Consider the following 27,966-nt stretch of genomic DNA (forward strand, 5'->3'; position numbering starts at 1 on the left):
CATGAATTCAAATATAGTGCCTTAAGTTTTGTCCTTTATTTCTGTAACGTCTCATTGGCTGATTTGCTCTTAGATATACATTCTCTGTCCCTCCTTTTTATTCATTCATGGGATGAGGGTGTCGCTGGCTAGGTAGCATTTATTGTCCATCCCAAATTGCCCAGGGGGCAGTTAAGAGTCAACCACATTGCTGTGGGTCTGGAGTCACATGTAGGCCAGACCAGGAAAGGATGGCAGTTTCCTTCCCTAAAGGACATTAGTGAACCAGATGGGTTTTTCCGACAATTGACAACGGATTCATGTTCATCATTAGATTTTTAATTCGAGATTTTATTCCACCATCTGCTGTGGCGGGATTTGAACCAGTGTTCCCAGAATGCTATCTGGGTCTCTGGATTAACAGTCCAGCGATAATACCACTGGGTCTTTGCCTCCTCCTGTCATTGTCCGTTTATTTTATAATGTTTAAAATATTTACATTCATTCCTGCCTCTGTTGCATTTTCCCCATTTTTTGATTCACCACAACTTCCCACATTTGGGCCCTGGCCCTCCATATTTAGTTTAAAACCCATTTTACTTTCCTAGTTCACAAATTCACCAGTCCCAGTACGGTTCAGGTATAAACTATCCCAGTGCTACAGATCCCACTTTGCCCAGTATTGGCGCCAGTGTCCCACAAACCAGAACTCACTTTTCCCACACCAGTCTTTCAGCAACACATTCATCTAACTTGATTTACCCTATGCCAATATGCATGCAGATCAGAGATTGTGCTCCTTAATTTGGTGTCTAGCTCCTCATACTGGCTATGCAGAACCTCTTTCCAAGTTCTGCCTTTGTCGTTGATGCACACACAGACTGTGACAATTGGATCCTCTCCCTCCCACTGCAAGCTCTTCTCTAACCCAGAACAGATATCCTGAATCGTGGCACCAGGCAGACAGCACAGCTGTCTGTACTCACGTTCTTTGCTGCAGAGAACAGTTTCAAGTCTCCTGACTCTGTCGTCTCCCACCAGCATCACACTCTGTTTTGATGGCTTCCTGTATTTGATTTAATTTATTGCAGTCACATGTACCCAAGTACAGTGAAAAGCTCTGTTTTGCGAGCAGTACTGGCAGATCATAGAGTGCTCAGACAGAGCAAGGAATAGAAAGTTACAGCTGCACAGTAGGTGCACAAAGCACGATCAATATTATTTGAAGTTAGAGAGATCTATTCAACAGTCTAATAATGGCAGAGAAGCTGTTCTTGAACCTATTGACGCGTGTGTTCAAGTTTCTGTATCTTCTACCTGATGGAAGAGGCTGGAAGAGAGCACTAACGGGTTGTGAGGGGTCTTTGATGATGTGGGCAGCCTTTCCGCAGCAACAAGAAGTACCATGGCATCATTGTCATTTCACTCATCCAGCCCACAGTCCTCACACTCACCCTCACCCAAAAAAGCTGAACCTCAAACTTGTTTGACAATTGCAGAGGCAGACACTTCTGTTCCCTTGGTGCACTACCTGCCTCACTTACAGTCACAGCTTGCTGTCCCTGACCACTGCCCATAGCAGAACAATCTATCCATAGGTGTCACTGCCTCCAGTTACGAGGAATCCGGGTAAGCTCCCTGATCCCTGATGCATCGCAGTGTCTGTACCTGTAGTTCAGCCTCCAGCTCAAACTCTGAGCCAAACCTGCTCAAACATCAAACACTTACCACAGAGATGTTTGCCCTGAATCACAACGGTATCTTTGAGCGGGGACATACTGCAATTTTGACACACTAATGCCATTTTTAATAAGGTAATTAATTATTTAGTTATATTATTCACACATTGCTGCCTTTTATACATTATATTAACTTTACCACCAATGCATGCACAGTGTTAAAACTTGAGAATACAGTTGGCTTCAACCAATTAACAAATACCCAGTTTTGATCAAAAAGTATCTGAGACAAGTCTTGATTTAATGTTTGTTTTGATCATCCTGATTTCAATTCCTCCCATTTTAATACCAGCTAATGAACTTACAGACTTTGTGACGTCACTCTTGTTTCTTTCTCACTGCGATACTGACCGCAGGACACTTGCCAGTCTGCTTCGCTGCGATATTGACTACAGGACACCATCACCATGAGGCTGACTGCAGACCACACTTCGTAGTCTCGCCCCAATGAAATAAAAATGGCATGAGAGAAATATGAAAAGTCTACAGCAAGACAAAGATCATGTTTGGGCAGAGCACACATGACTTTGAATTCTTGAGACCAGGGCAAGTCGACACAGGTGCAAACTCATAACTTTGCCCAGCAATTCTTAACACAATGAGTGACCAAAACTTTGGGATGAACCATGGTGAAGATTAAAGAAATTGTTTAAGAAATGATTAGAGACCCAGGTAAAAATAATTTGACTGCAAGGTGAAGAAACACTGATTCCAATAAACTCATTACATTAGAGTTTATGTCAACAGCTGGATTTGAATCCTTGTCTCTCAGGTATGACAATCATAGCTGAAACACACAGAAACTAACCTGCACTTGAAGCACTCGAAAATCCATTCAGCATCTTATCAATGGCTACTTTAGTTTCTTTGGGTTTCTGGATGGATGACCCCGCAATTTCTAATTAAAAAGTAAAGAAAAGGAAACAATGAGGGAACCGAATCTTCAAAATGAAAAGGGAGAATGAAAAAGAGAAACAGAAGTGATATATTCGAGTCCAGAATATGAACCAAAACATTGACACAAATAAAATGGGGAATATAAACTACTGTGCTTCGTTAAGTATCTTGCTCCTGAATACATGGGTATAAGGGAGGCCACAAAGTGGGAAAACTAAATCAACTCTTAGATCTGCTTTAATTGCTGTAGATTAGATGAAATCAGTGAAAAACAGGTTCTCGACAAGTGAGAGAGACCAGACATTATAATGAGATGCTGAGCTTTGAGAGGCAAATTTCAAACAATTCAAACATTTCCTGTTGCTATATACAATATATGTATTCCATTAGGATTACCCCAACACCAACAATCAGAGTCTCAGCAGGCAGCACAGAGAGCGCAGGTGGGCAGCACAAAATGAGCAGCATGGAGCAAGGGGGAGCAAGAAAGCGTGAGGGGAGTGAATGAGTGACAAAGGAGAGGACGGATGAGCAGGCAGGTGGTGCAGAGAGGGCATTTACAAGCAGAAGTGTCAAGTGGATGATCCATCCCAGCCTCTTCATGTGTTCCCCAGCATAACAGGGGCCAGTCTTCAATCAATTTGATTCACTCCATGTGATATAAAGAATTGGCTGGAGGTACTAGATGCTGCTAAGGCCTCAGGCACTGAATATATCCTGGCAATAGTGCTGAAGATCATTTGGTACACAAACAACAGGACAAAATCAATTGGCCAATTACCATCAATTGTCATCAATCTGCTCTCCATCCTCAGTAAAGTAATGGAAGATGTCATAGACAGTGTTATCAAGCAGCTCTTACTCCTAAACAACCTGTTCATTGACACTTAGTTTGGGTTCTCACATGCACTCAGCTCCTGGTCTCATTACATTATTCGTCTAAATGCAGGCAAAGATCTGAACTAAAAGAGGGGAGTGAGGGTGATTGTCCTCGACATCAAGACAGCATTTGATAAGGTGTGGCAACAAGAGGCCTGCACAAATCTGGAGTCAATGGGAACCTATGCAAAACTCTTAGTTGGAGTCACACTTGGTGCAAAGGAACATAGTTGTGGTTGCCAAAGGTCCGTCATCTCAGCTCCAGGATATCTCTGCAGAATAACAGGGTAGCACTCTGGGCCCAACCATCTTCAATAGTTACGTTTCTCCATCATAAGTTCTGAGGTGAAGAGGTGACTGCATAATTTCAGCATCATTCGCAACTTCTCAGATACTGAAGCAGTCCATGCTCAAATGTAAGCAAGTACTATTCATGCAACAAGCACCAAGGACCATCTCCAACAAGAGAATCTATCCATCATTTCTTGACATTCAAAGGCATTATCATTACCGAATCTCCCACTATCAACATGCGAGGGAGGGGGGGGGGGGGGGTTGGACAACAGGGGATCCGGAACGGGGGGGGGGAAAGGGGGGGGGGGGGGGGGGGGGTGCCAAGAGAATGAGGGGTGGAGAAGAGGAAGGAAAGGAAGAGTGGGAAGCAGGGGAGAGTGTGAGGCCATGAGCAAGTGGGAAGGAGAGAGCACAAGGTGTCGAGGGGAAGGGGGAAAAAAGAGGCTGTGAGGGGATGGGGGAAGAAAAAGTATTATAAGCATAACAGGAATGGGGTAGTGTACAATGTACAAGAGAGAGGAAGGCTGCAATGTGATACTGTACCCGCATCCATCACTTTCTCTGGCAGTTCATTCCACACACAAGCCAGTCTGTGTAAAAATGTTTCCCCTCATGTCCTTTTTAAATCTTTTGCCTCTCACCTTAAAAGTACAGCCCCTAGATTCAAATTCCCTCACCCTAGGTAAAAGACCCTTGTCATCGACCTTATCTGTGCCCCTCGTGATTGTATAAATCTCTTTCACGTCACCTTTCAACCTCTCATGCTCCAGTGAGTAGTAGTCCCGGCCTTTCCAGTCTATTTTTATATCTGGCCTAATGTGACTTCAGAACTACAGCCATGTGATTGACTCTTAAATGCTCTCTGGAATAGTCAAGCTGCAAAAGAGAGAAACTATTTTAACCCTATCAGCAAAGAAACGTTCATCAAAGTGGAAATCTGAAAATTCTGAAAACGCTGAGGTAATGAATTCCCTGCAAATGAATATGGTATCTCTATTTTAGGACTGCATATGTCCAGGAGCTACTACATGGGTGAATATAGTGTGTGTTCCTGTTGCAATGAATAATTGTCAATTGATAATTAAATCTAACATTGAGACCTGAGATATTACCTGTTAAAATCATCCAGCTTTGTGCAAATGTGATGGAAATGCATCAGCTGTGACTTCATTAATCTGTGCAAGGGTAGCAGCATTTGTATGTAGAAGTGTGCATCTGGTACTTTGACAGAAAAGTTCAGCAGATCTGGGAGAGAGAAAGCAGAGATAACATTTCGGGTCCATTGACTCCTCCCCTGGAAGGGTCACTGGATCTGAAACATTAACTCTGATTTCTCCTCCACAGGTGCTGCCAGACCTGCTGAGATATTCCAGCAATTTGTTTTTGTTTTGATTTCCAGCACCCAGTCTTCTCGATTTTTACTTTGACAGAAAATGTTGCTGACTTATTAGCGGTTAGCTCAGATTTCTGGATGGCTGGTTTGCAATAGAGTCACACCAACAGCATGGGTTCAATTCTCAAACAAACACAGAATGCTGGAGAAACTCAGCAGGTCTGGCAGTATCCCTGGAGACAGAAACACAATTAATATCACGAGTCTGGTATAATTCTTCTTCAGGATAGACCTGCTGAGGTCCTACAGTATTCTCCGTGTTTGTTTCAGATTTCCAGCATTCACAGTATTTTATCTTTTTTCATGGGTTAAAATCCAACACCAGCTGAGGTCACCATGAAGGCCTCACCTTATCAACCTCAACTCTAGGATCAGTTCACTCCCATTAGAGAGCACAACCTTTGATCCTCTTGGAATATCTTAAATTGAAAAGTATGGGTGATTTTCTTAGAAAAGGGTCTCACACACAGACCAGGGTACCCAACAGACAGAAGCTTTCTGAATCTCTGATAAATCAGGAATGGTGACCTCTGATTCGCCAATATGATTTTGTTTAAATAAATGAAAATGTTTCTTAATATTTAATAGATTTACTCTCTTATTCTGCTTCAAATAAAAACAGCATTGTGTGAAGCAGCATCTCAGTAACAGTGCAACATAATCAGGTCAGATGTGAGCGGTTTCTAAAATAAATTTGAATAGCAAAATGAGGTCTTTCCCTAGCAGGAAGTGTAAGCCACATAGATTTGAGGTGATGCGCTTGCCTGTAAATTTGGAAGGCAAAACCTACCTCATCTCTTACCAATGTACTGACCATGACATCTAGCCACTGGTTTATGAAAAGTGTTATCAGTATTGTGCTTGCTGAAAGCTGCTTTTATTTTTAGCTTATTTCACAGAAAGACCGCAATAAAATATAAATGTGGAAGACTGTGGAAGCATAGAATTTGTTGCAAAATTATTCATGACTTTCGGTCTATGGGAATGTATTTTAGAGACAATTTGGTACAGTACCTTCAGTAAGTGCAGATTTTGAAAAAGAATCTATTGCCTTGGACTTCTTTGCTTTCTGGAAAAATAAACAATTGGTTAGATCGAACATGAAAATAAGAAGCTGACATGTGGTTTACAACTTAAAGGCTAAGCCAGCAACATGACAATTCACAGACAGTGTAAATAGTGAGATTCCGGTCTTCTAACTTCAGTATTTCACAGTTCACAGAAAACTGCAGAACCTTCATTCTGTGCTAAGTTACTTATTCCCAGTACAGGGCCTACAATCAAATTCAACATACTTGAAAGAAATGAAACAGAAAGGATTGTCATTTCCCAGTACTAACTCAAAGATTCCCTGGAGATAACTTCAGAAGATAATAGGAGAATTAGCCTTTAAAACCTGATGTTTTATCAGCACGTACTTGTAGTGTAGCTCGCTGAGGGAAATCACATGGGCTGGAAGGGCTGAATTATATGGGAAAATATATTCCAGCAGGTGTTGGTCTTCCAGTATAAGGAGCTGACCCTGACCGAGTGTTGCAGACTGGTATATTCCAAGGTCCAGGACTATGTGCTGAGGGATGAAATAAAGTTTGGGGCAGCTGCCGCAGTGCGGAAAGACCACTATCTGAGGTCTTTCTGTCAAAGTTGTATGGGGTCTGTTCGGTTATTGAACCCTGCTGGTACCTCAAACATATGTAAATATAATCTTGCACAAGAAAGAGATGCCTTTGGTTTGTTTGGATAGAGTCAAACTTCAATGTTTGTTTGTTTCCTTGACATGCCACTGTACAGAACTGAGTTTATGACTATGTATATATAGATATTTGTTGTGAATAACGTATATTTTGGAAATTGAAATAAAAGGCTTCAGGTGAGAAAGGGAGAACATGTAAGTAAGTTTTCTCATGCTATATGGGCCTGTGGCTGCCAAATTTGATGTGGGTTTTTTGGAACAAAGGTAGGGTGAAAAGGGATGATGGGAGGGAGAAGAGACAATGGGACTAGTCATTATAAAGGACCAACTGCAAATTTGCTTAGAACTGTAAACAGGGATTTAGGACAACTGAGTACAAGAGGCCCTCCAAATTTCCAGCACTTCTTTAAAGCTTCACACTTGCTGAAATAATGCAAATTCTATTTTAGATAGGGTTAGCACATCTAATGCTTATTTTCATTCAACTGAATCTAGATCAGGTCCATACATTACAGCACTGCTTAGAGATTGCTGTTTTCTAAACATATTATTTTAACCAAACAATGTGTCAGAGAGAGCTGGCAACTTCAAGTAAATCTAAGAGATTTTCAGTTGCAAGCTAGATACACTAAAAACACATGCACACTTTTTACCCTTTATCCTTTGATGGCACATGGGCCTTGATCGTTAGGGCAGCATCTGTTGCCCATTCCCAAATGTCCTTGAACAGAGCAGCTTGCATGACTATTCCAGGGGGCATTAAAAAGTTAATCACATGGCTGTAGTTCTCTAGTCACATCAGGCCAGATATAGAGAGACTGGAAAGACTAGGACATTTTTTCCACTTGAACATAATAAGGTCACCCCTCAACCTTCTGAGGTTTATAACATCATGAAGGAATAGATAAGGTGAATGATGAGGGTCTTTCTCCTAGGGTTAGGGAGTTCAAAACTAAGGGGCACATTTTTAAGGTGAGAGGAGAAAGATTTAAAAAAGTCATGAGGGGGCAACATTTATTTTTTAAACAGAGACTGGTTAAGTGTGTGGAATGAACTGCCAGAGAAAGTGGTGGATTCAGGTACAGTTACAACATTTAAAAGACATTTGGATAAGTTCATGAATAGGAAAGGTTCGTAGGGATATTAGCCAAATGCAGGTAGGTGGGACTTGTTCAGTTTGGGAACATGGTCGATGTGGACTGGTTTGACTGGATGGTCTGTTTCCTTGCTGTATGAATCTTTTGACACTATCAGGTGAGGTCAGTTTTCCTGAAAGGGCTTGATAGGGTGAAACAACATTTCCCTTTATGGGAGAGTCTAGGACCAGAGGGCCTCTTTATTCTGAGACTGAGACGACAATGCATTTCTTCTGAGGTTTTAATCTCTTTCGAACTTCTTGCCAAACACAGCTGTCAGGGCAGAGTCCTCGTGCATATTTAAGGCTAAGATTGATAGATTCTCCATCAGCATGGGAAATCAAGGTCTACGGAAAAAACACAGGAAATTGGATACGAGGAATGTCAGATCAGCCATGATTCAATTGAATGATGGAGCAGGCTTGAGGGGCTGAATGGCCTACCCTGTCCCTATTTCTTATTGTCTTATAGGCTCAAGCAGAACACAAAACCATCATGCATTGACTGGACTGTACAGCCATTTCTCTGCTATATTCCTATTCTAATCCCACTTAATTTCACCACTCCTGCTGCTATCTCCCACTTCAGTCCCAGCGATTCCAGGTCCCCACCTGAACCTCCACACTCTTCTACCTACCCACTTCCCCGATTAGACTCATTTCCTTGAATGCTTGCACAATTCAATTCAACAGAGGTCCATAATGGCTCTAAGATATTGAATGATGCAATGCAATATTGGGGGCATCCTGATGTAGCTGTTTACCAGGCACTACACCACCCATGATGAGCATTCCCTAATTTTCCAGTTGGCTTTAATGTCCTTTCATTCATATTAGGGATCATGAGAGTACCACTGTGCTGTGTTGCATCAGCTCCCTTAAGTGTTATGAGCAAATAATAAAGAGGATGCTGTATGTGGATGACATGAAGATGATCTACAACAACCAATTCCTCTACAGCTTCCTGTTTTAAAAATCTCACACTGCTCCTTTTGTTTCAGGGTGCAGAGTTGTTAATATGGGGAAAATGCCAGACTGTTGGCTGCAAGATTGTACGGCATGGTGGGGGCTACCATCTTTCATCACTAATTTTGTACCTTGCATGCTTTCAATGGCTCTCTCAATCCACGATCACAAATTGTGTTTCAGCCTTTTGTATACCCTCTTTTCCTCTGAAAGCTATGTGACTTTCTGCCAACTGGCAGAAACTGTCCTGTAACATTTATCTCCGCTACAAAGCGATTATGTTTCAGGTCATTTTCCTTCCCTTTGTTTTTGAATGAATTTGCCAGATTAGAAAATTAAGTGCAATTCACTACTACTGGCTCTATGGACTCAGACTTGCCTCATTTTCTGTCACTATTTCCAAAGAGTTTGTGTAGGCAACGGGACTTCAATTTGGGTAAGTCAATGCAAATAATAACACAGTATCATGTACTTCAAGTTTCATCACTTCCACTTCCTGTGTGTCATTTGCTTCATCATGTAATAAGACAGGCACACATGAACCTACAAATCAGAAACAGTAGGCTATTCAGTCACTCTAGTCTTCTCTAGTATTCACTCGGATCATGGCTCATCTGATTGTGGCATCAAATCCATATTTTTGCATACACCAAATAACCACTGACTCCCTTGTTAGTCAATGTGTAAGGTGACCAAGACTCCCAGGAAGAGACAGAGGAGAAACTAAAAGGTCCAATATCAACATTGATTACATTAGTTTAAAGTTAACTTGCCTATCATTTTTGTAGGCATTTCGTTGCATATCATTTTGGAGCAGCACGGTGGTGCAGCAGTTAGAACTGCTGCCTCACACCACCAGGGACTGGGGTTTGATTCCACCCTTGGGCGACTGTCTGTGTGGCATTTGTACATTCTGCGTGTCTGCGTGGGTTTCCGCCGGGTGATCCGGTTTCCTCCCACAGTCCAAAGATGTGCAGGCTGGGTGGGCTGGCCATGTTAAATTGCTCACAGTGTTCAGCGGTTTGTAAGTTAGCCATGGGAAATGCGGGGTTGTAGGGCAATGGTAGGAGGATGGGTCTGGGTGGGATGCTCTTCGGAGGGTCAGTGCAGACTTGGGCTGAATGGCCTGTCTTTACACTGTAGGGACTCTATGATTCTATGAAGAGTTTTACATCTTACATCTTATCAATTACATTGTTAACAGCACCAACAGTACGTGGGCTTGAATCCCAGTGCCAAAAAATCCAAGCCTTGATGTCTAAAGAATAAAAGTCTGCATATTTTCCCTTAATATTCCATTTTTGAACATTTCACCTTCATTTTGCCTTTAAACAAACAGGCAAACTTCCAAGCTGCAATTTACCACCTTATCAGTTGCCTCTAAAAATTCAAATATTCTGAATTTGATTATTTCAACTAACCCTGAAGACAAAAGATAGGCTAACTTTCTATGCATAGACCACCTACCAGAAATGATTTTTTTTTTAAAAAAGCAGCAATTTACCAGTTTTCGTTCTTAATTTTAAATCAAATATTTCAATATTATCCTAAAGAGACTGAACCCACCAAGGTCTCCTTCAATGTGTTTTCATGGATTTAAAATTATTCATACTAAAAGATGCACTTTGTCCTGCCTCCAACCTTGGAAGATATATATATTTACAATGCCAGTGTAGATTCTCCCATGTTTGTATTGGAGGAAGTGTCTTATTCCATATCATAATTCTCAGGCAGGATGGTTTATGGTCATTTCACATGAAACAGTTAAGTCACATATGCAACAAAAACAGAAATTGCCGGAGAAACTCAACAGGTCTGGCAGCATCTGTTGGGGGGAGAAACAAGAGTTAACATTTCGAGTCTGATGACTCTTTATCAAACTCACACAGTTGGTTCAAACTAAAAGCAGGATCATTTACCAGTTAAGGACACAACCCTGGATTCTGCAACAGACTTCAAGTTTAATATAAATGTGAGTTTCGAACGTGGTGCTTAGGGCAAAACGTGAATTAATGCTGGACACAACTAATGTTAAACTCCTATTTAACTGCACAGTTTGCAATGTTTTACTGCAAAAGTAGCAACAGTGGCTATCTTTGTATGGTTAATACCTTGTAGGGACATGCAACCAGTTATTTTAGCAATCACATTGAATGCCAACCACGAATGACCACACTAGAAATCAACTTTTGAAACTCATTTTCTAACAATGAAACCAGCTTGAGATTTCCACTCCTCGTCTTCAATATCTTAACTAAATTTGATTGAACATTTTCATAATTATATAAAATAGTCTTTGAACTAAAATAGGACAGCTAGGCAATAGAATTAGCTACAAACACAGATATATAAAGATCTTTCAACCATGAGAAGCTATGGTGAAGATCCAATCTGGCAGTGTTTTAGGGTGATGGTGGCTTGATCTAGTGTAGCACAGGAAAACCACCAGCAGTCGACTGAGACGAGGCGTTTGGCTGAAACAGAACAGTTTTTGCATTATAACAACTCGGTACGATAGAAACTGTTACTAACACTGTCATTCTCCTTTGAAGCTCAAAGTCCAAACTTGGGTCCCCATGTCATCATCTTGGGCAGTGTTTAATGCACTTTTTAGCATTAACCCTTTCAGATCCTTACACCTTCATTCCATACACAGTGGTAGCAGAGAAAAGTTCAATCATGCACCGACAATAAAATTGCCACTGTATCTTTTTCACATAAAACACTCCTGGTTACTCTCCCATATTCGACCCTCTACAAATCTAACATTATTGCAACCTCTGTGCTCATGTGTTAACTCACAGCAAATCCCAGCATCTCATTGCTCCTGTGTCTGTTGGCCTACAATGACTCCTGATCAAGCAACCTTTTAATTTTAGAATTCTCATCCTTGTTTTCTAATTATCCACACTCTATTGCTGTAACATGACCTGCAATCATCCAAAACAACTTCACTGCTCTAGTTCTGGCCTCTGAATTCCTGCAGTACATATGGAATGGTTTTCTGGACCAATATGTTGAAAACCAAACTAGATAATGGGCCACCTTAAACTGGTACTATGTAATAAAAATGGAATAATTGGCAATCTAATTTTGCAAAGACCTGTGGGGATGAGGGACCATAATACGATAGAATTCCTCATCAAGATGGAGTATGATATAGCTGATTCTGAGAGGAGAATCCAGAGTCTGTACGGAGGAATTTACGATGGTGTGAGATGCAAGTTGGCTATGATAGATCAGGGAATGTTCTTTAAAGGGAAGATGGTGGCAAACATTCAAAAAATGTATGGGTGAACTGCAACAACTGCTAATTCCGTTCTGACTCAAAAGTGAAATGGGGAACTTGGCCAAAACATGGCTTACAAAAGAAATTAGCAATAGTATTAGATCCAACGAAGAGGTATGCAAATTGATGTGAAAAAACAACAGACCTGGGGAGTGGAAATGCAGCAAAGGAGGATAAAGGGATCAATTAAGAAAGGGGAAGAGAATACTTCAGAGAATTCTTGCAGGGAACATAAAAGCTGACTAAACTTTTTATAGGTATTTAAAGAGAAAAAAATTGGTGAAGACAATGCAGTTCCCTTACAGCCAGAAACAGGAGAATTTATGATAGACAAAAAGGAACTGGCTGACAAATTAAATACATGCTTTGGTTCCGTGTTCACAAAGGAGGACACAAATAACAAACCAGGAACGTTGGGGAACATGGTTTAGTGAGAGAGAGGAACAAAAGGAAATGGCATTGGGGAAGTGATGGGTGGGGCGTTGGAGGGGGGAGGTAGCAAAGAGGATCATCTTCAATGTTGTGAGGGTATCTGCCTCTCCCACCCGCAGGCAGAGAGTTCCAGATTCCCACCACCCTGTGGGTGAACAAAGTTGACCTCACGTCTGCTCTAAGTCTTCTGCCCCATACCTTAAATCTATGTCCCTACTCATTGATACTCCTCCCAAAGGGAAACGTTTCTTTCCTGTCTATGCCCCTCAATTTTACACATCTCATTTGGGCAGCACGGTGGCTCAGTGGTTAGCACTGCTGTCTCACAGCACCAGGGACCCGGGTTCGATTCCAGCCTCGGGCAACTGTCTGTGTTGAGTTTGCACATTCCCCCCGTGTCTACATGGGTTTCCTCCGGGAGATCCAGTTTCCTCCCAAAGATGCGCAGGTTAGATGGATTGGCCATGCTAAATTGCCCACAGTGTCCAGGGATGTGTAGCTTAGGCACGTGTAGGATTAGACATGGAAAATGCCAGGTTACAGGGAAAGGGTTGGGGAATGGGTCTGGATGGGATGGTCTTTGGAGGGGTGGTGTATACTTTGTGGATCGAATGGCCTGTTTCCACACTGTGGGGATTCTATCTATTCTATCTTCTATCAATCATCTCCCCGCTCAACCACCTCTGCTCTAAGGAGAGCTACCCCAGCCTATCCAATCTCTCTTCATAACTAAAACTCTCCAGCCTTGGCAATATCCTGGTAAATCTCCTCTGCACCCTCCCAGTGCTATCACATCTCTCTTATAATGTGGATTCTAGAACTGCGCAGACCCAAGCTGTAGACTAACCAATGTTTTATGCATTTCCAGCATAACCTCCCTGCTCTTAAACTCTATACTTTGGCTAATAAGACAAGAATATGCCTCCTTAAACACTTCAGCTAGCTGATCTGTTACTTTAAGGGATTGGTGGGCATGCACACCAAGTTCAAACTGCACAAATATACAATTTTCATATCATCCACAAACTTACTGATCAATCCTCCTACTTTCAATTCCATATATACTAGACAGCTGACACAGGTTTACCAGAAGGATCTGCTCCCAGTCCACTCTAGCCAAATCATATCTGATCTTGTTAAAATCGGTCTTCTTCCAGTTGAGAACTTAGATTTCAGGCACATCCCTGACCTTTTCCATAACAATTTGAATCTAATGGACTCTTCATCACTGTGCGAAAAATGCTTCCCCACTGATACTTCAACCACTTGCCGGGCTTCATTAGCTAAAATTAAGTCCAGGATCATCCCCACTCCTGTAGGACGAACAGACTTGAAAAGCTCTCCTGGATGCATTTTAAGAATTCTGCTTCCTCCAAGCCTTTCATCCTATGACCACCCTAGTTAATGATAGTACGGAATTTCAACTTCCCTATCATTATTGTTTCATTTTTACATTTCCCTGAAATTTGCTTACAAATCTGCTCTTCTATTTCTCTTGGACTATTCGGGGGCCTATAGAATGCTACCAGTGATGTAACTGCTCCTTTTTGACTTTTCAGTTCTTTTAAGCTTGACCAGATTAGGGCTCCTCAGCCGGAGTTCGTCCGCTCCATCTGTTATACTTTTCTTTCCTTTTGTGTTTTTTCCCTTTTTTCTTCTTACCTCCTGTCCTTGGGCCCTGACTGAAACCATCGCAGATTCCCAGCCTCCAGGTAAATCCAGCGTGGATTGCTGGCACACCCAGCTTCAAGGTAAAGTCTGATGCGGTCTGGAGTGGAGGGCTGGCGCAGTCTGGAAACAAGGGCTGCCATGGTCTGGAGACTAGGTGCCAGCACAGACGGAGTTGAGGACTGTTATTCTAACCTTTTTGTTTCTTTATTTTTCAAATTTATTCCAATGATTTTGTACTTTTGTACGTAAGATGGCGCAAAGGTCTGTAATGCTGGACTTTATATGTATTTTTCTCATTTTTCCTGAGAATTTGTACTGAAGAAGCTGTACCTAGGTACCTTTGTACCCAAGATAGCGCTGCAAGTGGTGACTTGTAAACTTTACAGTGTACTCGTGAGTACGTGACAATAAAAGCTAATTCTAATTCTACACGTATGCCTTCTTTTGATACGACTGAGATGTCATCCCTCTTAACTGCTGTAATAAATTCCCTGATCAAAATTGCGACACCTCCTCTTTTACCTCCTTCCCTCTCTCATTTCAAAACCTTGTATGCTGGACTATTGAGCTGTTACACCTGATCCTCTCTCAGCCAAGACTCAGGGACAGTAATGACATCATACCCCTCATGGTTTAATTTGTGTGCTCAACTCATCTGCCTTGTTTGTCAGACTCTCAGCATTAAAATAAATACCATCCAAACTTGCCAAACTCCCTTTTGTCTTAACTGACTGATAATGTCTATGCACACTGTCAGAATGCCCTGCAGCCAGTGACACCCCTGACTTTGGTACCAGGGAATCTCTTTTGTGGCCGCAGAAGCATCTGTCTGTTCCCCTTACAATTGAATTCCCTACCACTACAGCCCTGCCATTCTTCGTCCTTTCCTCCTCTACAGCAGACACACCTATGGTGTTACTGCTTTCTCCTGCACGTTATTCTCCCCACACCCCACAGTATCCAAGCAGTACATCTGTTAGAAAGGAGGACGGCCACAAGGAATTCCTGCACTATCTGCCTGGGTAGTCCTCCATGCCTTTCCCGCGTTCAGTCTTCACCTGCAGTGTGACCCCTTACTGAACATGCTATCTATGATTCAGCATTGTGAATGCTCCAGTGAATTCACTCAACTCCAGCTCTGAAATATGGTTCACAAGGGGGTGGAAACACTTCCTGCACACACAGCCACTCAAACCTCCATGATTTGCCACATAACACAGGAGGAGAATATCACAGGTGTGAACTCTGCTGCTGTGATTTCTTTTAAGCACCTTAATTACTCTATTTTTGGCTAAAAAGTTATTAATTGTTGGAGTGTTTGAGCTATTGGGAGAGGCTGAATAGGCTGGGGCTATTTTCCCTGGAGCATCAGAGGTGGAGGGGGACTTTATGGAGGTTTACAAAATCATGAGGGGCATGAACAGGGTGAATAGATAAGGTCTTTTCCCTGGGATGGTTTGGAGGGGAGGGGTTCCAAAACTAGAGGGCGTAGGTTTAATGAGGGGAAAGATTTAAAAGGGACAGAAGGGGCAAATTTTTCATGCAGAGGGTGGTGTGTGTTTGGAATGAGCTACCATTGGAAGTGGTGGAGGCTAGTACAATTACAACATTTAAAAGGCATCAGGATGCATATATGAATAGGAAGGGTTTAGAGGGATATGGGCCAAATGCTGGCAAATGGTACCAGACTAATTTAGGATATCTGGTCAGCAGGCACAAGTTGGACCAAAGGGTCTGTTTCCATGCTATACCGATTTATGACTCTATCCTCACATAAGAATAGTATTAAATTATTTCCCTTACCCTACTTTGCTTACTTACATTACTTCATTATATTGGCCCTGACCATCACTTATGCCCGTTGCTAAATTAGCCCTTTTTCCAAAAATTATACTTTTTGTAATCACAAACCAAATCAACACACCACTTCCCTATGATGTCACTGTTTGTTTTCCCAATCTCACTAATCAGTAGTCGCACCACTCCAGTCCAGAGCAAAATGGGACTGGAATGGTGTTACAGAAATGCATTTGTTGTTGTACCAGTTTTAGCTCCAGATTATTTTTGCCTGAGCTTGGCAGAGGTTCCATGGACCAGTTTCTTCATAACAAGCCTCTATGTTTTGCGATCATACCTTCAATAATTTGGCTTTGAGTTTTCTTTCCTCCATTTTCCTTCGGAGATCTGCAATTTCTTCTTTGCTCCCATTCAGTATAATCACATCATCTTCTTTGAAAGGTTTCCCACACTAAAGAAAAAGGGGAAAAAAATTAAAATAATATCAAACACAAATACAATGATTTCACCAATCCAGTATTATTGTGTGCTCAGATGGCCAGACTAACACCATTCCTGATTGCATTAGCTCAAATGGGAAAAGATATTTAGTTACAAGAACAAGGAAACCCAGCTTCTGCACAATTATTCCAAGTGCTTAAGCAGGATAAAATGTGCCTAATTATAATTAGCACGATTTACAAAATAATACTCGATAAGCAGCAATGAATTCAATCCTGTATTTATTCTAACTCAGAATTCCCGATTCCTGTGACATCTCCAATTTTATATTAATTTTCAGCCAATACTTTTAAGAATTGGACACATAAAAGCGATTAATTTGGCTGCCTCAAATCATGAGACTTTTAGCTTTGGACCTCGCAGTATTCACCAGTGGATACTTAATTAAATACAGACAGATGAGGAAACCTTGCAGTCGCCTACAGAATTTTTACAACACTGTTTCAGGATGGTCCAATCTTGGAGATTCCAGGTGAGTTTTCTGCATTTTTAATACTGACAAAAATGTCAAAAACTCAACAGCCACATTAGCTGTCCATTGTATCATGATCAAAATGTCCCTGAGCAAAATTAACCGGGATGTGGAAGGCACAATGGGATTCCCCTCTCTGCTACGCATGGTCTCACCTTCTCCCTCTCCCCCAAGTCTTTTACACGCAGCCTCTTCCACCTGGTGCGCACATTCGATCTCCCTGCATCTTCCCCTCATATGCTCTCATTCTGTCACATTCCCCATCACTCACTTGCTACCACCCTCACATGCATATGCTCTCACCCCTCCCTTACGACGGTGATCTCTTTCACCCACATCATCTTATGCATGCACTCTCTCTTCCATCCCCTTGGATGTATTCTCTCACATTAGCCTTTGGGTGCTGTCTCTCACACATGCATTGCATGCTCCCAACCACCCCCCATCAGTTTCCCTGCCCCATCAGTTTATGCTCTCCCTCACTCTACACCTCACCATTTACCCATATCCCTCCCCGTCACACATTCTCCCCTTTCTCATGCATACTCTATCTACCTTCCAGTAGCTCTCTCCCACTCCCTGCTCCTTCATGCCCCCTTCCATCCCCTCAGCCTGTCTCTTCCTCCCTGCCATGTGTCTGCACTCCAGCATGTGCTCTTCACTGACCCCCAGTATGTTTGCTTATTCCAGCCCTTGCTGCATAGTGTCACTAGTTCCCTTGCAGCCTCGCTCTTTCCTGCACTTCCAATTTCCATCACACTTTCTTTCCCACCATCACATGCTCTTTCCCTCTATCCACAGTGGCAGGCAGACTCGTTCCTCCCTTGGATGCTGCCGGATTCCCGCCATGCCCCATGTGTTTTAGGACTTCAATTTCTACCAATCTGAGCCCTCCCTAACTTACAAATACCTTCTACGGCGATTGGGAGGAGGATTAGGACGGGCATGAAGAAAAAACGTTTTCAACCAGAGGGTGATGGGTGCCTGGAAATCACTGCCCACTCTGGTGGTTTGAGGCAGAAGCCTCCAACTATTTAAAAAAGGTAGCTGGCTCTGCGCCCGAAACGCTGTAACCTGCAAGGCTACAGACCACATGCTGCTAAGCAAGGTTAGAATGGTTTCATTCAGCTGACAGAGGCATGATCATCTGAATAGCCTCTTACTGTAATATGTTTATGGTGCACTCTTTCACAACATTGAAACTTCAACAAAAGTCTGGCAGACAAGTTAAAATGACCTATTGAGTGAAACTAACGTTCTATGTTACATCAGTTCTTAAACTTGTAATGTTAGAGAGTCAAGAAATCACATTCTGCTATAATAAATTATGTACATTTTGTTTTAGAATTGAGTTCCATCTTGGTTTAGTTCTTTATAATGTTTATCAGTTAAGATGAGTGTATTTCAGAGCCACTTTGTGAACAAGGTAGAAAGTCCTGAAAGCATAATGTAGGGAGCTAGGAAGAAGATAAAAGGATAGAACCCAAATGTTCCTAATCAGTGGATTACTTCTGGTGAGTACAAGAAATATGTGGTGTATTCAAATTAATGTGTTGCTGGAGAGATGGTGCAGGAGGGAGGACTACAAATTTGCGAGACACTGGGACCGCTTTTGGGGGCAGTGAGATCTACGCAAGGAAAATGAGTTGCAGCACCTGAACCAGAACAGGACCAGCATCCTTGAGGGAGGTTTGCTAGTGCTGCTGGGAAGGTTTAGACTAACTTGTAAGGGGGGGTGCAACCCAGAAAGAAGGTTCAGCTGAGCAAGATGGAATCATTGAATCCCTACAGTGTGAAAGCAGACCATTCAGCCCATCAAGTCCACACCAACTCTCTGAAGAGCAGCCCACCCAGACCCAACTTCTAGAAATGAACGGCCAAAATTAGGAGACACATAAGTGAGTCAGAAAGGCAGATATAATAGTCCAGTTAAAGCACAAGTGATTTTGACAAGCTTGGAAAGTATTTATTTTAATGTTAGGAGTCTGATGGCCAAGGCAGATGAGTTGAGGGCACAAATTAAACCAAAGGGGTTATGACATCATTGTTGTCACTGAGACTTGGTTGGGTGGGGAGCAGGAATGACAGTTCAATCTTCCAGGATTCAGGGTCATCAGATGAGACAGCGAAGGAGGTAAAAGAGGAAGCATTGCAATTTTGATCAGCTAATCTATTACAGCAGTAATGAGAGGTGAAATCTCAGAAGACTCCTCAAATTAAACCATACAGGTAGATCCTATAAACCAAAACAGAGTTAACACATTATTGGAAGTGTACTGTAGGTCCCCTAACAGTCTGAGAGAAATAGAAGGGCAGGTTTGTAGGCAAAGTTCAGAGAATTGCAAAAGTATTATGATAGTGATAGTAGGGGATTTACAATCACCCCAACATTAACTGGGGTAGTCATAGTAAGGAAGGTTCAAAGGGAGCAGAATTCTTAAAATGCATCCAGGAGAGCTTTTTTAGGCCAGTATGTAGACCACCCTGCAAGAGCGTAGTGTTGGACTTAATTTTAGGTAATGAAGCTGGGTAAGTAGCTGAGGTATCAGTGGGGGAGCATTTTGCAGAGTGATGATAACTCCATTGGTGTCAAGATTGTTATGGAGGAGGACAAGAACGGGCCTGAAATAAAAGTTCTAAACTGAGGGAAAGCCGATTTTAATAAGATCAGGTATGATTTGACCAGACAGTTCTGGGAACACATACTTTTAGGTAAATCTGTGTGAGCACAATGGGGCACATTCAAAGAGGAAACTGGGAGAGTGCAAGGTCAGCGTGTTCCAAAAAAGACACCGAGCGGGAGCAACAAATCCTGTGAACCCGAGACATCATGGGATATATACAGGATTGGATAAAGAGAAAAAGGCAAATACCCTGAGGATCAAAACAGCAGAAGCCCTAAAGGAGTGCACAATGTACAAGCAGAAACTTAAAAGGAAAATTAGAAGAGCAAAAAAGGAGCATGGAAGAATAATGGCAGGCAAACAAGAAGAAAATCATAAGCTATTTTTACAAGTATATTAAGGATTAAAGGATAACTAGGGAAATACTAGGGTCCACAATGTAATTTGTGTGTAGAGCAAGTAGTAGACACTATACTAACTGAATACTTCGTTTCGGTATTCATTAATGAGGGGGACGATGTGGGTATAAAAATCAGGGAGGAGGACTGTTAAGTTCTTAAAGAAATTAGTGGTTGAGCTTAAAAATAGACAAATTTCTTGGTCCAGATGAAATGCATCCCAGGTTTTTGAGTAAGGAAAGGGAGGAAATAGCAGGGGCATGGCAATCATTATGAATTCCTCCCTGGTCACAGGGGAGGTGCTAGAAGACTGGAGGACAGCCAATGTTGTATCGTTATTTAAAAAGGAAGCACGAGACAAATTAGGCAACTACAGACCAGTCAGTCGAACCTCAGTGGTGGGCAAACTATTGGAAGCAATTCTGAGAGAAAGACTTAACCTGCAGTTGGAAAGGCCATGATTAATCAGGAGTAGAGAGCATGGTGACTGACTATACTGATCCAGTTTGTTCTGGTGAGACTGGACATAGGATGGCATCAGGCCCACTACCACTGGGCACAGATCAAATGTGACCACAGGGGCTGCTGTGTACTATGACAGGCTACTTAAAAGGCCCAACTTGGGCAGCTGAGTTCTGTATGAATTCAAATTTAGAGGTTAGAGAATGTTGGAGATAGTTAGGAATGCATTGGAATAGTTAAGTCTAAAGGCAACAACAGCACAAAAATGTTTTAGCCGAGGCAGGGATAAAGGAATACGAAGAAGATGGAAATAGGTGTTCCTAGCTCTCACTCAGAACAGTCCAAGTTTGTTTCACATTGCTACCAGGGTGAGGAAAGAGTAGGTAGATGGGGAACAACCTCATAAGCAGGGACCAAACACAATTGTCTCCCTATATTTAAAAGAAGACATTTCTGTTCATTCTTTGATATTAGTGGTCTGATAGCTTAAAGACAAAGAAAGATTTAAGACGTGGGTGAGATAGTGCCAGGTGTTTTCAGTATACAACAAAAACAAAAGCTGCCTTTTCAAATCCCGTCACTGCTTGGGGAAATAATTGTGCAGATGAAACATTAGGAGGGAGCCAAGGATAGACACTTGAGAGACAGCAGAAATAACTGCATCAGAGCAGGAACAGAAGCCATTTCATGTGGCACACCAGACTATGACTCAATTAATAAGAATGCAACGAAGCAAGTGCAGTCTCATCTACATGGATGACACTGAATTAATGATGATTAATGACAATGATTTATTGTCGCTTGTACTCCATAATGCACAAGAGTAAAAGAGTAAAGTGAAAAGTTTCAATGGTCTCCATGACGCATGGTTTTCATAGTTTGCAACTGGGAACAAATGATGACCCCAAGAGAACACGTAAAATACAAATCGATTAACTAACTACAATAGGATGACAGCTGTAGATGCTGGGAAGCAGATTGTTTTGGGGCTCGTTCTGCATTCTTAAATGGAATCTCACCAACTCATTTTTATACATTGTTGCTCTTCTACTACTTTTTCATTGCCACTCTGATATTTTCAAATAATTACATTAATTCTCAACTCTACAGTTTAAGAAAATAAACTTATTTAGGCACCCTAAACAGCATCTATTCCCCTCCATTTTGGTTTATTTAATTCTATTGAAGGACTCTCATGCTCCAAATAAGATGGATTCCATATGCAAAACATTAACATGTCTTTTCCAGCTACTTTGAGGAAGGTTGTCACTATGTATTCTTGGTATTATCTGTATTTATTTAAGTTAACCCTTAATTTCTCAACATGAGATTTGATAATCGTCATCTGTGACTGTACAGTGAATGGCTTGTTTTTTTTTGAAAACCTTCCAGTGACAGGTTATTCTTCCTGGTTCAAAGACAAAGTGCAAACACAATTTACTGTCGCATTTTCAAGTTTACTTAAACTATTCAAATTTGAGTAGGAAATGCTTTATTCAAAGTGCAAAGTCCGAACTTTCCAAACGCTTGATCAGATACAAACGTCACTCATGGGAGTTACTCTGTTAGGTTACATGGGAAATTATGTTAAAATGAATCTTGATGTTCAACAAAACTACAGACCCCTTAATTTTACAGGTGTTAAATCGGGCAAATTTTAACAAGGGTTAGTCCCACTCCTCCTTTTCCCATTACCTGCATTTCTTTGAGTATTAATCTAATTCCCTTTCAAAAGATTAAATCTGCCTTCACCACATTTTCAGGCAGTGCTCTTCAGATGACCTTTTCCTAACTTGAAGATTACAAAGAGAACCAAACATGTCTGACCATGACCCACTTGGGAGCAACGAGAGACCTTTCAAAAAATCGTTCACGACTTAACAACAAAGATATACCCCAGTGAGGAAGGAGGATTCTAGGAAGGGGATACACAGATGATGGTTAACCAAGGAAGTTAAAGACAGCTTGAAATTGAAAGAAATAAACAAAGTGGCAAAGATTACTGCTAAACAAGAGGATTGGGAATGTTTTAAAAGCTAAAAGTTGAGCAGAAAAATAATAAACAGGGAGAAAATAAACTTTGAGAGCAAACCAACAAGTAACATCTTCTTCAAATGTATATAAAATAAAAGGAAGCAACAGTGAACATGAGCTTCTTAGAGAATGAAGCTGGGAAAATAATAACGGGGAACCAGGAAATGTTAGACAAGTTGAACAAATACTGTGCATCAATCTTCACAGGAGAAGGTACTAATAGCATTCCAAAAATAAATCAAGCACTAACAGGAGATTTAAAAAAAATCAAACGTAACTCAGGAAAAAATACTATAGGAATGAATGGGGCTAAAGGCCAATATGCCCCCTGGATCAGATAGGTTGCATCCTAGGACTTTAAAGGAATAACTGCAGACATAGTAGATATACTGATAGTAATTTTCCAAAAAATCCTTAGATTCTGGAAAATTCACAGTGGACTGTAAAACTGCCAATGTAACACCATTACTCAAAAAGAGGAGACCAAACACAAAACTTTAGGCTAGATAGTTTAACACCCATCACTGGGAAAATATTAAGAGTCCCATTACAACAGATGTAACAATGTGTGCTGAAACACACAATATAACCAAGCAGAGTCAACATGGCATGATGAAAGGGGAATCATGCCTGACAAATTTATCCTTTGTTCTTTGAGGTGATAATAAGCAAGGGCAGACAAAGGGAAACTGGTAGATGTAATATATTTGGATTTCTGAAAGGTTTTCAATAAAGTATTGTACATTAGGCTACTTGAGATAAGAGCATATGGAGGTACTATATAATGGATAGAGGTCTAGCTAACTAGAAGATGACAGGGTTGGGATAAAGGGGGCTTTTATACCATGGCAACCTGTAACTAGTGGACTACCTGTTATGGACCAGACAGAACCCCCTCAAAATATATCAAACAGATAGCCTAGACTTTAAATTTTCTCATTTAAAGGCAAACGTAAGACTGTGTTCCAGATGTGACGGAATTGGTCCTACTACAAGGCTTTAAGCAAAAGACACTTTATTCTTACATATAGTTAAGATACAAACTAAATAAAATTGGCACAACTTTAAAAGATTTAACAAAAATAATACATTATTTAAGTACTACTCATCAACTGTTCCAATACAGCAACATCCCATGATTACACTCTTGGTAAAGACAAATTCAGCAAAACAGATTTCCCTATCTTGCCATCTCCTCCAGTCCAGGAGAAAGGAACATCGACAGAATGAACCTAGCAGCATAGAGAACGCAAGCTTTTTGGAGCAGCAGAGAGAGAGAGAGCTGTATCTAGCAGCTTCAACTCAAAAAACCCCAAATTCAACAACTGAAAGCAAAACTAAAACCCTAGGTGTGTGGGCCTGACTCCACCCACTCGTGCTCCCTTTGACTAATTTAAAAAAAAACTCAAAGCTACTTACTCGGCTTTCCACAGAGCTGTCACCTCGGCACTAGACTTACAGCACCCCTTTTCAACAGAACCAGGACAAAAATACTGACATTGGAGGCTGGAGGGATTTTCTTATGAGGAGAGGTTAAATCTGCTGGGCTGCACTCATTGGAGATCAGAATGAGAGATACTTTGTTGAAACATAGGGTTCTCAGGGGATTTGGCAGGGTAGATGTAGAGAAGTTGTTTCCCGTTGTGGGACAGTCTAGGATCAGAGGCACAACCTCAGAGGAAGGAGTCACACATTTAAAGACAGAGATAAGAAGGGTTTTTTTCCCTCTGAGGGGAGCGAGTCTGTGGAATTCTTTCACGCAGGTAGCTGCCAAGGCTGAGTCATTAAATATCTTCAAGGCTGAGAGAGACAGATTTCTAACCATCACGGGAATCAAAGATTATGCAGATAAAACAGGAAAAGTGGAGTTGAGGCCTATCAGATCAGCTATATACTCATGAAATGGTGAAAGAGAATTGATGGGCTGAATGGCCTACTTCTCCTATGTCTTATGATCTATGGACCTCAATGAGGGAAGGTCATTGACGAACAAGCTAAACATGGTCGGGTTGAAAATACTATCCCGGGAACTCCTGCAGAGATTAACGACTTCCAACAACCACAGGCGTTTCCTTTTTGCCAGATGTGACTCTACCACGACTGGAGGATTTCCACCAGACATTCACTAATTTAATTTTACTAAGTTTCTTGTTGAAACAAACAGGCAAATTCTGGGCTGACACTTTGGACAGTAATTCTCACCTCATTTCTGCAAACCAGCTCTTTCTCCTATGTTCAGATTAAGGTTGAATTGAGTTCTGGAGCTGGACAATCCAAACTGAGCAGTGAGCAAGTTGTTAATGCACATGTCTGCTTGTGACAGGATGGTTAATGACTAGATTGGGCTTGTTAACAGAACATAGATAGTTAAATTTTCACTTTGTTAGTTGCCAATGCTGTATTTGCATCATTAGTTCAGAAACTCAAGTTTTCAACAATACGCAGATACTGTTACTGGTTCAAAGCATTTGCAGAGTCCAACACAGCAATTTCTTGACACAGCAGCTGAGTGAATTCTTGGGGAAAATGGTGGTGCGCAGTGCGAGTGCCACCAGACTAGTAATCCAGAGGCCCAAGCTAATGATCCGGGGTTATGAGTACAAATCATACCAGGCAGCTGGTGGAAACAAATTCAATTAATAAAATAAATCTGGAATTGAAAGCTAGTCTCAGGGATGATAGCTATTATCCATTGTTGTGAAAACCCATCTGGATCACTAATGTCACTCAGGGAAAGAAATCTACCATCCTTGCCTCTTTTGGCCGACATATGACTCGAGGTCGACAGCAAGTTGTTTGACTCAGACATGGTTCAGCAAATCACATAGAACAAGTATAATTAGGCATGAGCAGCAATTGCTGGCTGTGTCATAAACATCCACATCCCACTGAATTATCTGAAGACTGGTGTCTATGATGGTCGGGACCTCAGGTGGGATCAAGATAAATCAGCACTCTAGGCGGCACGGTGGCTCAGTGGTTAGCACTGCTGCCTCACAGCACCAGGGACCCAGGTTTGATTCCACCCTTGGGAGTTTATCCGTGTGGAGTTTGCACATTCTCCCCATGTCTGCATGGGTTTCGTCCAGGTGCTCCGGTTTCCTCCCACAGTCCAAAGATGTGCAGGTTAGGTGGATTGGCCATGCTAAATTGCCCGTAGTATTCAGGGATGAGTAGATTAGGTGGGGTATAGGGGGATGGGTCTCGGTGGGATGCTCCGAGGATCATTGTGGACTTGTTGGGCCGAAGGGCCTGTTTCCACACTGTAGGGATTCTATGATTTTTGGCTGCTTGTAAACATTTTAGCCTGACCTTTCTCACTGACACTGGATCCCACCCTTCATTGAGAACTGGGATAATCACAGACTCTGCTCCTTTCACCAGCTGTTTAAGCAAGATACAGAATTGTCATCTGATCCATTTGTTGTGTGATTATTTGCCTTATCTTTAAACTGTTGTTTACACTGTTTAGAACACGTGGCTGTGGCTTCTGGCTTTGGCAACCTGGCACCTCATTTCCAGATCTATCCAGTGATCTCCTACACTCCTTACTGAGCCAAGGTCAGTTCTCACAGGATTGAGGCACTGTCACTCACATGATGCATCGGTAACTGGGATCGGTTCTTTCACCACCTGCTGCAGATTGTGGTGTTGTGATCCAGAGGTACTGAAGTCTTGGCATAGTAGAATTTTAATTAAATTAATAAATCTGGAATAGAACATCAGAGCAGGTGAGAGTAGCAGATTTTCTTACAACAATGCGTGGACAATTATTACATTCACCACCACAGAGACTGGCTTTCCTTTATAAATTTAGTTTTTCTCCCCACACCAGCTGCCATGTGGAATTTGAACCCATGTTCCCATTGCCTTAGCCTGGATTACTCCTCCACTGTACTACCACTTCCCTCTAAAATTCACTCTACTTTTCGTTTTGGAACGTACGAAACTACCTTTCATTACTCTGCTCCATGCTGAACATTGCTTGAAAGAAGCACTGAGGCCAGCAAATGGACAGAAGGGGCAAGTTACTAACCAACAGACTCAGTAGCACACTACAGTCAGAGGTCTACATCACAAGAAAGACCCATTGAGTCTACACCAGTCAAAAACAAATATCTAACTATTCTAATCCCATTTTCCAGCATTTGGCATATTCCTTACGTTTCTGCCTCTACCGCCCTTTCCTGTGAGTGAGTTCCAGATTGTACCATCCTCTGGATAAAAACGTTTTTCCTCACATTCCCTCTAAACCTGCTGCCCCTTACTCAGATCTATTCTCCCTGGTCACACTACTAACGGGTTAGCAGAGGCCTGAAGACATAGCGGTCAAACTGGACTTCTTCATAATTCCTTCAACATATGCGGCCATTGTTGTCAAGGCCACTATTTGTTATCCATCATTTTGCTCTCGGGTTCCTTGCTTGGAGAATCAACTATACTGCAACAGGCCTAGAGTCACATGTAGGCCAGACCAAGTAAGGATGGCAGATTTCCTTCCTGAAAAGACAGTGAACCTGTTGGGTTTTTAATAAAAATTTGATATCTACATGTTCACTAAGAATGATTCAAGTTTTTTTTTATTCCAGACTTATTCTGAGAGATGTTGATTCTCTGCAGCACTCACAGAACCTGCCACTGGTCAGGTTCCAAACCTCCTCCAATGCCAAACAATGCGCCTTCAAAAGACAGTCTCCTTTTGCTGCAATTACAATGCTCCTACTGGGGTTGTCCTTAAACCAGTTCTGCAATGCATTCTATACCAGTGCCCCAGGGAGGATAAAATTCCATTCAATAAAGAAATCTGTGCTCTGCTTTATAAAAGTGCTTTAAATGACATCAGGCTCCACTTAATATCTGGTCATTAATCGGCAGGATCTAGGGTCATCACAACTAAATTACAATATTTTATGGACAAGACATAGTAATCACGTGTCCTAGGCGCGCCTCTACATTCTTCCTAATAAGAACAAAGAGCAGCACAGTACAGGAGCAGGCCCTTCAGCCCACAAGACTATGCCACACATGACATTTTTCTAAACTAAAAACCTTTTGCCTCTATATGGTCTCATCCTTCTATTCCCTGCCTATTCATGCATCTGTCAAGATGACTCTTAAATGTTGCTACTGTATGTGCTCCTAACACCACCTCTAGCAGTGCATTCCAGGCACTTACCACCCTCTTAAAAAAAAACTCGCCTCACATCTACTTTAAACTTACCTCTTTTTGCCTTAAACCTACATCCCCCAGTAATTAAGATTGCTACCCTGGGGGAAAAAAACTCCAACTATCCGTGCCTCCCATAATTTT

At 41.7% G+C, this 27,966-nt stretch overlaps 1 protein-coding gene across 1 annotated transcript in view; it reads right to left on the bottom strand.

Moving 5' to 3' along the window:
- rtf2 (replication termination factor 2) overlaps window positions 1-27,966 on the bottom strand; it is a 100,186-nt gene that overhangs the window by 11,533 nt on the left and 60,687 nt on the right. Inside the window, exons 4-6 of the mRNA XM_048608192.1 lie at window positions 16,502-16,615; window positions 6,196-6,250; window positions 2,527-2,616 (exon numbers count right to left, since the gene is read on the bottom strand). Coding sequence (XP_048464149.1) covers window positions 2,527-2,616; window positions 6,196-6,250; window positions 16,502-16,615 — 259 coding nt within the window. The remainder of the gene's footprint in view (window positions 1-2,526; window positions 2,617-6,195; window positions 6,251-16,501; window positions 16,616-27,966) is intronic.

Source organism: Rhincodon typus, chromosome 19 (assembly GCF_021869965.1).
Source record: "Rhincodon typus isolate 14 chromosome 19, sRhiTyp1.1, whole genome shotgun sequence".
Taxonomy (NCBI): Eukaryota; Metazoa; Chordata; class Chondrichthyes; order Orectolobiformes; family Rhincodontidae; genus Rhincodon; species Rhincodon typus.